This window comes from Diplodia seriata (genome assembly GCF_021436955.1).
Source record: "Diplodia seriata strain FDS-637 chromosome Unknown scaffold_2, whole genome shotgun sequence".
Lineage (NCBI taxonomy): Eukaryota > Fungi > Ascomycota > Dothideomycetes > Botryosphaeriales > Botryosphaeriaceae > Diplodia > Diplodia seriata.
The window spans coordinates 753,362-765,780 of NW_027117309.1; the positions used below are offsets into that span (position 1 = coordinate 753,362).

The 12,419-nt window shown below is 58.7% G+C and overlaps 4 protein-coding genes across 4 annotated transcripts; 2 read left to right on the forward strand and 2 right to left on the reverse strand.

The window, feature by feature from the left end:
- Positions 1-5: 5 nt before the first annotated feature.
- SLS55_001613 (uncharacterized protein) lies at positions 6-1,324 on the reverse strand (the record flags this gene model as incomplete). The annotated part of the gene is made up of 2 exons (XM_066773105.1): positions 6-1,200; positions 1,317-1,324. 2 exons carry the CDS (start codon positions 1,322-1,324, stop codon positions 6-8), a joined length of 1,203 nt encoding a protein of 400 aa, XP_066635672.1.
- A 2,251-nt stretch (positions 1,325-3,575) lies between these two features.
- Positions 3,576-5,519, reverse strand: SLS55_001614 (uncharacterized protein; the record flags this gene model as incomplete). The annotated part of the gene is made up of 3 exons (XM_066773106.1): positions 3,576-4,485; positions 4,537-4,797; positions 4,849-5,519. The coding sequence occupies 3 exons, from the start codon at positions 5,517-5,519 to the stop codon at positions 3,576-3,578; spliced, it is 1,842 nt and encodes a 613-aa protein (XP_066635673.1).
- A 1,542-nt stretch (positions 5,520-7,061) lies between these two features.
- SLS55_001615 (uncharacterized protein) lies at positions 7,062-8,513 on the forward strand (the record flags this gene model as incomplete). The annotated part of the gene is made up of 1 exon (XM_066773107.1): positions 7,062-8,513. The coding sequence occupies one exon, from the start codon at positions 7,062-7,064 to the stop codon at positions 8,511-8,513; it is 1,452 nt and encodes a 483-aa protein (XP_066635674.1).
- Positions 8,514-9,316: 803 nt separating this feature from the next.
- CLP1 (Cleavage polyadenylation factor subunit clp1) lies at positions 9,317-10,987 on the forward strand (the record flags this gene model as incomplete). Its single annotated transcript, XM_066773108.1, has 3 exons — positions 9,317-10,235; positions 10,348-10,605; positions 10,671-10,987. The coding sequence occupies 3 exons, from the start codon at positions 9,317-9,319 to the stop codon at positions 10,985-10,987; spliced, it is 1,494 nt and encodes a 497-aa protein (XP_066635675.1).
- Between the last annotated feature and the right edge of the window lie 1,432 nt (positions 10,988-12,419).

Consider the following 12,419-nt stretch of genomic DNA (forward strand, 5'->3'; position numbering starts at 1 on the left):
ACAACTCACATATACTCGAGATCCCTCTCATCATCCGCCACGACCCTCATCTCCCCCGCACCGCAGTCGCTCCTCCACCGCTCCACCCGCCTCCGCACCGCAAACGCCTGCCTCGCGGTCGCGGGATCCCGCCGCGCGCCGAAGCCCACCGTCAGGATCTTGTTCACCGTCTGCACGCCGTGCGGCTCCGGCAGCCGCAGCCGCTCGAAAAAGGGGCGGAACAGCGCGACGACGCCCGCGTACGAGTTGCGGCGCACCGTACCACGCAGAATGCGGATCTCGTAGTCGCGGAGCGTCACGCGCAGCGTCACCTCGCGGCATGCCGGCAGCAACGCGAGCGCGGCGCCCAGCGTCGCCGCGATGTTGGCGAGGTCGTCGTCCTGCAGCAGCGGCGGCGGCGGCGTCGGGCGGTTGTGATGGCCGCCGGCCGCCGCCGCCTCGTCGGCGCGGAGGAGGAGGGGGAGGAGGTTGTTGAACTGGACCTCCCAGTTGCGGACGTGGCGCAGATCCAAGCCGCCGCCGTCAATTCCGTCCGAGAAGAAGAAGAAGCTCCGGGGCATTAAGCTGCGGCGCACGCCGAGGATTTCCGATGCGCGCGCCGCGTCGAAGCTGCTCGCGGCCGAGCCGTCGACTTGCAGGCCGTCGGGGCGGCAGTCGACGGTGCCGACCAGCTTGCAGCGCAGGTGCAGCGCCTCAGAGAACTCGGCCGAGAGCTGGCGGCAGGTGAGGAGCAGGTTCACCGGCGAGCCGCGCTGCTGGACGGTGAGGCGGGCGCGCGCCTCGCGCTCGATCAGGGACGATGGCTTGCCGCCGCGGTGGAGGTGCATGAGGCGCTCGAGCAGGCGGCGGCGGCGCAGCCTGGCGGGCGCGCTGAGGCCCGCCGTGACCGTCTCGTAGAGCGGCTGGTCGGTGAAGCGTGGGTTGGCGGTGACGTCGTGTTCGCGCTCGCTGGCGCAGGACTCGATGGCGAAGTCGTAGATGGTGTTGCGGATCTCGCGCGGCAGCTGGAGGAAGAGCGAGGGCGGGGCAGCGGCGCTACGGTTGGAGGTCTTGTTGTGCTTGGCCAGCGCGCTGAGCTTGCGCCTGGCTTTGCGGAGGGCGGAGGGTTTGTCGGGCATGTTGGTTGGTCGGATGAGCGTTGGTAAGGCTGCGGGGTTGAAGGGGTTGGAGAGGAAAGGAGGATGAGGTGCTGCCGGAAGGCTTAAAGGACTTGAACCGATCAGTGAATGTCAGATATTCCGTGATGGGTTAACACCCCGTCCACGCAAAGTTGCTGCTACATTTTCTACGCTTTGCCTCTCAAGCAAGACTTGAACGCTCTCATGCCAGTCTCCTAGAAACACTTTACCCAGGAGATAACGAGCTATCTCACGACCAAATAAGGCATCCTTGAGCCAGAATCGGGCGGGTTGGAGCTGGAGTCGAGGATCTATTCGTGCACGGACCCTCCCTCATGCGCCATTCTCACAAACACTTCGACGCCATTCCTTCACCTTATGCCAAACTTGCTTGGAGAGTCACCTATATGTACTAACAGGACATAAGCATTTGGGATTTACATCAATCGCCCGCTTGTTCGATAATCTGCGCGCTCAACCCTCCTTCAACAAACCTTTGCACGCTTCCTCCAACCACTTCACCATATCGAGGCGAATATCTTATCTTTCTCGGTTTCAGGCACTTACCAGAATCGGCGGTCCCTTGAAGTCCAAGATACCCGATCTGCCAATTGCCGGTCTTGGGTCTGAACACGTCTACTTGTTCCCTTAGCTCAAGAACGGGGTATAAACTCCTTCCCTCCCCGACTAATAAGATCTTCCTTAGCGTGATTGGCGTGTGAATTTTAGTGGGTCTTATGTCCATCAGGCTGTCCAAATTCGTGTATGGCACACGTGCTGGCGGTCTCACGTATATGACCCGGATGGTGAGCTCTCTCGGCTTCGGTAGAATCTGAGATCGTGAGGCTTGCTCAATGCTCTGTTCGATAGCTTCTGGTAACCCGCAACTACTTCTATCGATATTGAAGTCTGACCAAGACATCTCGAAAGTATCTGTAGGTACCGTATGTTCTCGTAGACTGGGCGTGATTGCTCATTCAAAAAATGATCAAATCTAAGCTGAGAGCGAGGGATCAAACAGCTTCCAAGCATTCTGGACGGAAGCTTAGTTTGAAAAATGACAGAGACGAATTCACAGCCCCGCACTCGTTCAGCGCCTGTCGTCGGACTTCAGCGTGAATCTGCTTGTTGGAGCGGCCAAGACTTTGGTAGTCAGAGTGTCCAAGGATCCGTATTATGCTTGGACGGTCATTCATCTAACCTTCGGAGGTGCTGACTCAAGGCAGTTGAGAAAACAAAAGCCGTAAACGATATCCCGCACCTCCACTGGAACCCCCATGAAGGAGGGCTGGGCAGTATGACTCTTTTTCGGTTCTTCTTCCATCATCATGTTTTCGAGGAATTTCTTTGCCTACCAGGCTGAGCATCTCAGAGTACCCGCGGAGCATTAGTTTTGAATACTCCCCCCGCGTTTGCTCGCGTCTCAGCGACAAGCTACGATACAAAGCCCACCGGCCTCCAAAACAAGCGAAATCCCCCAAACCTCTCTCTTTCCGTCTCCCACTCTGTCAATTACATGCAGTCAATCCTTGTTTTCGTCGTACAAGCTGCGTTCCGTTGTTTGCGTAGCGCCCCGCACAATCGCAAAGTTGTTAGACCACACTTTGACGTATCAAACAAGTACTTCATTTCCTAATTTTTTTTTCTTTGAAAAAAAAAGGCCACTGTGTCTGACCTATGCTAGCCGTCAGCCACCGGCTACGATATAGTTGGAACACAAACCAGGTCAAGCTTGCCATCCATCGTCTAGGCAAAAAAGGATGATTAGGTCTCCAATGACGATGGCAAGATCCTTGCGGCGAGAACCATATGGCCTCTCGCAGGCTTACAGAGCTTGAGCTCAATTAAAATCGACTTAGAAGAAGAGAAACGTCATGCTTGATGAGTGTGAGTTGATCTCCACCGGTGAGTACTTATCAGTTTGGCACCATTTGCCTTCTTGTGCGGCAACTTCTCCGACTATCTAGCGTACAACGCATGTCACATGCGAAAAAAAGAATTGGAAAGAAAGAAATTCGAGGAGACTTGCGTTATTGTTTTGCAAGTGATATGTTGACTGCTGAAAGCTGATGATGAACGCTGATCTTCAGTCAAGTGCCGATCATCTGGTCATACGCGCGAAGACACGTCACAGGCGAGGACGCTGTCACCGCTGCCCAGGAAGCGACAGCCTCTAGACAAGCTCGGGCCATCGGGGTTTCACCAAAAGAGGAAGATCGCACGCGAGACACGCATTTATGCATAAGTTGACCGGTTCAATTGAGATCTACCATGGGGTTAATTTGCCGAATGGCACCAGGCACCAAGTCATCTTCAGTTCCATCCAAACTTCCGAAGGCTATTGATCTTTTGCTGTTTTCACTTCCACTATGACGTCCACTGCCAACTAGCTGAGACAGCTGTGGAGGCGAGACTTGTCGAACCTGTTGTGTTAGCGTTGATCAAACGCTAGGGCGCCTAAACCGTGGACTTTCCCGGCACTTCATCGCTGTCATCGTCGTCGATGTTAGTCGTGATTTCCGGCTGCCCATCTGAATTGAAGACGGGCGCCTTCCACTTCCACATGAGCTCATTGGCCAGATACGTGTAGAAAGAGCAGTAGACCTCTTGGACCTGATCCAATACCTGTACGCCCAGGCTGAGGCTACGCACTGCGGCCTGCATCTTCATACCCACGAAGCAGGTCCGCAGGATGTCCATCTCGACCCAAAACTCGTACTTTCTGTTCTTCCGATCATCCAGGAGCTGATGAGCATAACGTTCGTCAAGGTCATAAGTGGCGAAGTCCGGAATATCCCAGTACTTGCAGTGAAGCTTACCGACAGGCTTGACTTCAAGCCTGCCCTTACTTTGGGCGTTCAGAGCTGCGTAAGTCTCAAGAACGTCTGAGGAAGGCATCTCAACCGCCGTGACCTCGAGACCGATACCGTCGATCGCGTTAGTACAGGTGATGTCATCAAAGGCCTTCTCCAGGATCTCAATCTGTTCGTCCGTTCCGTGAGCAATAACCGCAGCCTTTAGGATGATACTGGACTTCTCCGTGCTGTGCGTGGAGAATTTTCCCCGCATGTGAGGCTCCTCCAACTCATCCCAGTCTCCGATCCTGACGAGCTTGTCTTTGTAGAAACCATCGAAGAGGTTGCTGCAGGCGACATTGAGGTCACCCGGCAGGCTGAGTGACGTTTCGATGACCTTTGGAAACTCCAGCTCAGCTAGACTGCAGATCTTACGCGCAGCGTAGATGTCTTCCTTGTACTCCGGGCAGACGTTGTGATGCAGCAGGTAGTTGTAGAAGTTCTTCAAGACTGTGCATGCAAGACGGATGTCAGCCATGTCGTAGAAAACTAAGGTCGGCCACTCGGAAGACCTGCATCGTTATCAGTGAGTGGTTCCTTTTGGGGAGATGCGGGAAGCTTACAGGAAGCCCTTGGCGACTTCTTCAAAGGCGACGGGCCATTTGTCCTCGTCGTCTTTATCCGGATCGATGGTATGGTTGGCCATCATCAGAGCAATGTCCTGCGCGTCTCGCTCCTCTAGCTCCTTGTCTTTGATACCGCCTGTGAACTGGCGCTGGCTTTGGTCAACGCCACCATACTTCATGAACTTGGCGAAGACGTTGAGAAAATGCTGGTGCATCTTACGCCTGGACTTGTAGCGCTGGATGGCGCATTCCATCCGCCTGGTGGCTTTAGCATGGTCCCACGTACGGAGTAGACAGGGACCAACTTACAGCCGGAAGGATACGCCTGGGTCGTACATACCTACCTCTGCTTCAAACTCGGCGGGGGTGACGGGGGCATCAGCAAAGAACTCCTCGAAGCCATGCGGCTTGTCAAAGCCCACAGGCTTCTCTATCTTCGGCTGCTGCACCGGGCGATGGGACTTGCTCTTCTTAGGCTGAGGCTTGGGCTGAGGCTCGGGTCGATCGTTCTCTTGGTTCGACGCAGCGTCGGCGTCAGACTCGTCATCGGGCTCATCAAGCACAGTCTTGCCCATGAGGGGAATCTTGCGCTTGATCTTATTGCCTTCGACTACATCCAAGAAAGCACTCTTCTTGAGAGCCTCGACGACCTGGAGGTAAGGCTTGTACGGCCGCATTTTGCGAAAACCGCATATCGACTTGATTGAGACTGGCACGTTGAGGCGACCTTGACATTTCTCGAGAAGGTGAGAGTCAAATGCGAGGTTCTCGTCCGAGAAGTAGTACTCAACCTGACGGCGGATTTCATCGCCGCGAGGGTGCTCGGGGACGAGTTGCTGCTGCTGCTGCTGCTGCTGCTGCTGCGGCACCTGGGTAGGACCAATCTCAGCAGTTGGAGGTGGCGCCTCAGGCGGTGTAGCCATGTTGGGAGTGGTGGCAGGTTGGTCGGCGGCGGGTTGCTCCGCTTCAGGCGACGCCATTGTGGGCTCAGAGGCGGTGGCGTTTGTGTGTGGAATGAGAGCTAGATCTTGTCATTTTGAGCGAGACAGCAGTAGAAACGGAGCACAGGGTCGGCAGACGCAGGGCAGGGCAGGCAGGGCAGGCAGGTGCCGGAAGAGGAAAGGGCCACATGCAGCAAGCTGCAGCTGCCAACGCGCGCTCACGTGTAGGGCTACGGGACCAGAGACCAGCGAAGGGCGTCAATGAAACGACGCTGCGCCAAAGGCACGCTGAAGGAAGCCGGCGCCTGCACGTTTGCGCCATCGTACAGTAAACAGAGCGGCCCGCGCCACGGAACCAGACGGAGATTTTCAGATCATCGTCAGCCCCGCGCTATCCTCACCTCTGCGCAAAAATAAATGCCCGTCTGGTCGAGGCAGGCCGTGTCTCGCACCCCTTTCACACGTGGAGGCTGTCAAGTACAGGCATGCAATTAATCTTGGTATACGCCGGCGCAGCGAATCATACGTGCGTACCTGTGCAGGCGGGCTGGGTCCCCTGGCAGTCTGTGTGACGGGCGACACAGCGGCTATTTCTTCGACGCAGCTGGAGCCCAGCCACCGGGATCCAGCGCTTCCAGCAGCCGGGGCGGATGCAGACGCGGGCGTGCAGGTGGTGGGCGGGCGGCGCCGCTGTCATATCAGCAGTCGGACGGTCGGACATCAGTCGCGCCGGGGGTTGATTGATGGCGAATTTCATCGACGCGGCGCGCCGGGGGATGCAGGCCCCGTCTCCACTCGTCGCGGTTGGCCCAGGTTGGGCGTGGGGTCTGGCAGATGGCCCAAACTGACGTGCGCCTGGCTGCCGGCCGCACACCTCGCGGCTGCGACACCAACAACCCAAGCACCCCAAAGGATGCGCATGGGAAGCGGGCTAGCAGCGCCAGGCAACGCAGAGTTTGCGGCGCCCAAGGCGCGGGCTAGCATGCGATGCCAAACCGCGGCTGTGTCGTTCGTGTGTTTCATTTACACGCGCAGATCCGCACGCGTCGCCGCCGCCCTCGCCTGGCTGCCAAATAGGGGAGCCGGCCTCGCGACTCGATGTTCTCGCGCTGCCCGCTGCGCCTCTCGCCTGCATTGTTCCCCGTGGCTGCACGCAAGTAAGCCGTCCGTTCCTTCACGCAACTTCCACCAGTTGGCCTGGCGCCCGGCAGCTTCTTAGGGGTCTGCAGGCTATAGGGACGTGGCTTCCACCCCACCAGTCCGGACTCACCCAGCCCGACCACTAGCCTCCCGCCAACGGACTCTCACCTGCCCGAGGGCCGCCTTCCCGCTTCCCGCTCAATCCGCACCTCAACGGCAGCTGGCCTGCGCAACACGACCTTCGATCCAGGAAAGAAAGCATGGCTCACGGCGTCCCGAGATACTGCTTCTGATCACCCGCTCTCCGTACTGTCACGCCATTGCGCCTCGGTCCGCCGCACCCTGCCGCGCCACAAGCACTACATACGGCCTGCCATACTATCCCCCGCCCGACTCTGTATCTCTCACCCGCCACCGCTCTCCGAGCGCCATTGGCCCGCCATGTCCATCGCCCGCGGCATCCAGTCCGCCATATTCTTCTACCTTTCCTGTGCGCCATGTGTGGGCATGGCCACCCAGCGCCGCATGAAGAGGGAAGCCCGCAAGGACCGTATCGAGAAGGCCGCCCTGCAGCTTGAGTCGCCAGATGCCTACCGCCATCCTGACCCCTCGTCGACAAATCCACACTGGAACGAGGAGATCGCATTGGGTCCTGGCCCGCCGCCGCGAGGAAAGAAGAGGAACAAGCGGAATATTGGGACGGCCGGTACACAAGGGTCTGCAAGAAGCCGAGTGAACAGCGACTTTGATGGAGACGGGGTGGCTGGTATCGAGATGAGCGTGTCGCCCGGCACCTCGCACACTTCGTTGGACGGCCGCTGGGACACGCGTAGAGATGAGAGGGAGGATGACGATACGTGGGGCGTCGAAACGATCAGTTCAAGAGGTGGCATAAGGCTGTCGAGCAGCGCAGGGTCTGCCACAGGCCTGGTCCCACTCAGCAGGCCCAGCACAGGACGGTCGGCCAGCGACAGCTATTACACGCCTCGTCCGCCCCCGGTCAACGAATACCACCCTCCCGTTGTTAGCGCAATCTCCTCCAACGCTGGCGCTAACAGTTGGATGCTCGCACCACCGCCCAGCGCAAAGGTTATGAGCGGAAGGAAGGGGACATCTCCCAGCAGCAGAAGTGGAAGTCGCGCGAGCAGTCGCGGAGACGTGAGCTTGCGCCGAGAAGTGAGCCAGAGGGGAATCGCCGAGAAAATCAAGAGGGGGGAAACTCCGGAGCTGCCCCCAGGCTCAAGGGGCAGCGCTTATGTCAGGGATTCCAAGTCGACGCACGGGAGCCCAAAGACCACCCTATCTCCATCTCGGTCCGCCAAGAAGTCCAGCCATGAACGCAGGTCCGTGGCGGAAGACTCGGATGCTTCCGATGACAGCCTTCCGCGTGACAAGAGACATGACTCAGGCAACCATCTTGCTATTATCTCGCCGAACGTTGAACGTGGATCCCCCAAGAACAACAAGGCAGTACGGCAGAGATTGTCGACAGTGCATTCAGGAGAGACCCTGGTCAAGCGACCAAACACGGTCCGAGCGTCAACGCAAATGGATCTCAAAACCTCCGTGCTGCATAAGGAGAACATTAGCGAGCTCCCTGTAAGATCCAAAACAACCAGGGCCATCAAAAAACCGGAGCCTCTGGTTATCCGCGATAGCTCGCTCAACCTTCTCCAAGAACTTGTTTCCCCCAACGCCCTACTCAACTCTCAATTCGTCAAATCCCCTACTCTGGAAGCCAGGATACAATTACCCCCGACAAACTCTACGGAAGAGCTCCAACTGCGATCTCTCAGTCCGTGGTTTCCTTCTGATGACTTCATAGTAGCCGCCGATGACTCCGGCTCAGACTACGCAACAAACCCCCGTCTCCGGTGGAGCATGGATATCTGAGTGCATTAGCGTACACTCTCTCCACATCTCGTGGATCCCAGTCTTTCTTTGATTACGAACTTGCAAAATATGTTTCTGTGCTTCTTATTGGCTTATTTTGCTTCTGAATTCTCTTCTTCTCGACAGGCAGCGAAGTGTATTTTGGCATAGCGGGTTTGGCGTTAGTTGTCCCTGGGAAGTCCATGCACAGCCGCGAGACGGCTTATGACGAGAGCGCTTGCATTGGGGTTATGTCCGTTTGTTGCTTTTTTTTCACTTCTGCATCACACTCGTGCATACATATATTTTTACCCGACTTGGCTTTTTTTCCTCCTTCACCTTACTTTTCACACAATTTGGCAATGCATGGTATTGGCATTGGGATAGATGAAGGGATCAGACAGCACACAAAAGGGCTTTTAGCTCCCAGCCCTACGATAGCCGTTCAATTCAGTAGATACGATCCTGCCTCAACATAGAATTTTAGCTTCAGCTATGACGTTCCGGCCCCAAAGATCGAGATAACCCCGCTTTCGGCATATGATGTGATGTGCAGAATCCATGACCATGATCAGCCCTACGACCCCGCCAAGCCAGCCGCTCCCGTCCCGCCGGCGCGGCAACAACGCGCATCATATTGCAGAAGCGCGTCGCCCAACACGAACCTCCATCGCACCGTCGCCCATCCCCGCACGCACTCCACTGCAACGCCTCGAAGCTTTCTCGCCGCCCGACCAATCCTTCCGACCGCCAACCGACCGACCGACCTACCGATCGAATCGACCCACCGAGCGTTTCCACACACACACGCACACACAAAAGCCATGTCGCTGCCGGGCCTCTCGCTGCCGGGGCTGTCCATGGCAGCATCGGCGGCGGCGGCAGCCGCGTCGTCTTCGGCTGCCGCCGCCACGGACGCGCTCGCGCCGGCGTCGGCGCCGCGGCTGCAGGACCTGGGGCCGGGGACCGAGTACCGATTCGAGGTGCCGTTCAACGCGGGGCCGCTGACGGTGAAGCTGCTCAACGGCACGGCCGAGTGCTTCGGGACGGAGCTGGCGTGCAACGCCAAGGAGCCGTACGCGTTCCGGGCGGGCACCAAGGCGGCCATCTACACGTGGCACGGCTGCCGGCTGCAGGTCGAGGGCGACGTCGAGAGCGAGTACCAGGCCGAGGAGACGCCCATGGTCGAGTACGCCAACGTGCACTTTGCGCTCGAGGGGATGCGCAAGGCGGTGGACGCGCAGGGGCAACAGCAGGAGTCGGCATACAATGGCGGCGAGAAGCCCATCGGCCCCCGCGTGCTGGTCGTGGGCCCGGAGAACGCGGGCAAGACGAGCCTGGTGCGCATGCTGACGGCGTACGCGGTCAAGATGGGCCGCCAGCCGGTGCTCGTCAACTTGGATCCCCGGCAGGGCATGCTGAGCCCGCCCGGGTCGCTGGCCACGGCCGCGGTGGCCAGCGTGCTGGACGTCGAGGAGGGTTGGGGCAGCAGCCCGATCAACGGACCCAGCCCCGTGCCGGTCAAGATGCCGCTGGTCTACCACTACGGGCTGGGCAGCCCGGACGACAACCCGAAGATGTATCGGGGCTTGGTGACGAGGCTGGCGCTGGCGGTGACGAGCAGGCTGGGCGAGGACGATGACGCCAGGAGGTCGGGGTGCTTTATTGATACGCCCGGCGTGCTGAGCGTGGATAAGAGGGGCGTGTATGAGAATATACAACATGTTGTCTCGGAGTTCTCAGGTGTGTGCACGATGACTATGATGTTGCCCGTTCGAAATCTTCGCCATAATCCCAGCTATCCGGAACTTCTTTCCGCGTGTTTGGTGTACACCTACTCACAAACCTTTCTTAGTCAACGTTATCCTCGTCCTCGGCTCAGAACGCCTTTACAGCGACCTGTCCCGACGTTTTTCGCGCCCCGGCGAGGACCCCGTCCAAGTCGTCAAGCTCGACAAGTCAGGCGGATGCGTTGATCGCGATGAGAGTTACATGAAGGCACTGAGGCAAACGCAAGTCCGGTCTTATTTCTTTGGCCAGGGCTCGACGACGCTCAGCCCTCACACGCAGCGCGTTGATTTCAACTCCCTGCATGTTTTCCGCACCGTAGACAGTAAGTCCCCAGTCGACCTTCCAGCGACCCCACCAATGCCGTTGTACATTGACCCGAGATCCTAGCATCCGCGACCAACCCTGCATCCTCTTTCCTCCCCGGCGGTGAAGCCGACGACGACGCCGAACCTTCCGGGCGCCTGTACGACAAAATCAAGCCGTCACTAATGATACAGAATGGCTTGCTGGCCATCACGCGTGCGGAACCGTCAGACAGCTACGAGCACATCCGCGACAGCAGCGTCATGGGATACGTGTACATCGCCGACGTCGACGAGTCAAAACAGAACGTCAAGCTGTTGGCGCCGCTCAGCGGGCAGATCCCACGACACGCCATGATATTGGGCAACTGGCCGGAGGATGTTGCTGGACTGGTGGGTTGATGGCACCTACTGCGGGGGTGGTGGTGGTTGAGATGATGGCGGGAAATTTTCGGTGAAATGAGGAGAAACTTGACGAGCGGAGACGTTGGCGGGTGGAGCGACGAGGCACACGCACGAAAAGGTCAAGACTATCTCCGGGCTGTCATCCGTTTTTCCCCTCTATCTACCTTCTTCTATTCTTCGAGCTGCGTTCTGATAGCATTTGGCGTGGTGCCTGGAGTTAGGTTAAACGACAAAAAGTTAGCACGTCGACTAGGAAGGCCATGACGAAAGATCCCGTCCAACCCTTGGCTCTGATCACCCGTGCGAGCATCCGTGCGCTATTTCCGAGGGCCGCGGACAGAAAAATTGCAGCCGTCGGATCGAGCTGCTGACTCGGGACTTGGCGTCGCCGTCGACCTCACAGCGCAGATCCCGAGGGTGCAAAACCCCTCGCCAAGCCGCGAGACGAGCGACAAACAGGCGGAAGACGATTGGCGGTAGGCGGCTTCAGGACAGGCGGACGTCCCGATTTGCGGGGTTCTCGTCCGGTCGGGCCGCAATCAACGTGCGGTGGACCCATTTTTACACACCATGAGGTGACACATGCGGCAGTTCGTCGTCGGCCCGGGACTCGCTGCAGCAGACGACCGGATGGGGGCAGCTGCCCCGGTAGGACGGACCGCGGCAGCCGCTGCGACAGCTCTGGCTCGCCGTGCAGGCAGGCTGCGGTCGGCGTCGGGGCTGGGGATCCGTGCGCCGTTCTTCTCTCTGGACGGCGTGGCAAGAAGGCTCGCCCTCCGGCGCCGTCGGAAGCTGGCGGTCTGGGGGGCAGCGGCGGGCGTGCCGGGCGGGCCTGGGCCGATCTTCCTGTGGTGCGAGGACGCGTCGGCGTGCTGCATATCATACATGCTACGTCGGCCGGATGCGCCAAGGATCTCCACCGACGGCGTGCGGGCGGCGAGAGGCTTCCACGGCGCGTGGGCGGGCGGAGCGGTCGGGCACGCCGCTGGCGCACGGCAGCAGCACCGTCTCGAGCGGGCGGGCGCGGCGCTGGTGGTCGCTGCTGTGCCGGGTCGCGAGGTACACGGCAGGCAAGCGAATATTGCCGGATCGGGTAAGCGCGCCTTCTCCAGTATCAGAAAAACGCGGTGCCTGGCGCGGCGGCCGAGGAACGTCTGACTGCCGGGCCTCTCGTGCCTCTGCCGGCCGGCAAAAGGCCTGTTTCGGGCCTTCTAAACGGTCCTCCAGAATTTTGCGCGCCTATTTAATTTTAATGTAGCCGCTTGCCATGATATGATTGGTTTACCCCGGCCCTCAGCGTGGCTGTGCAACAGATCATTGCCCAACATCCCTGCGCGGCGACCGCCTCTCCACTTCCCACGAGATCGAAAATGCCGCTAATTTCTGGCCTCACATTGCCAGGCCGTCCGCAGCCTCTGGCGCCGCCGCA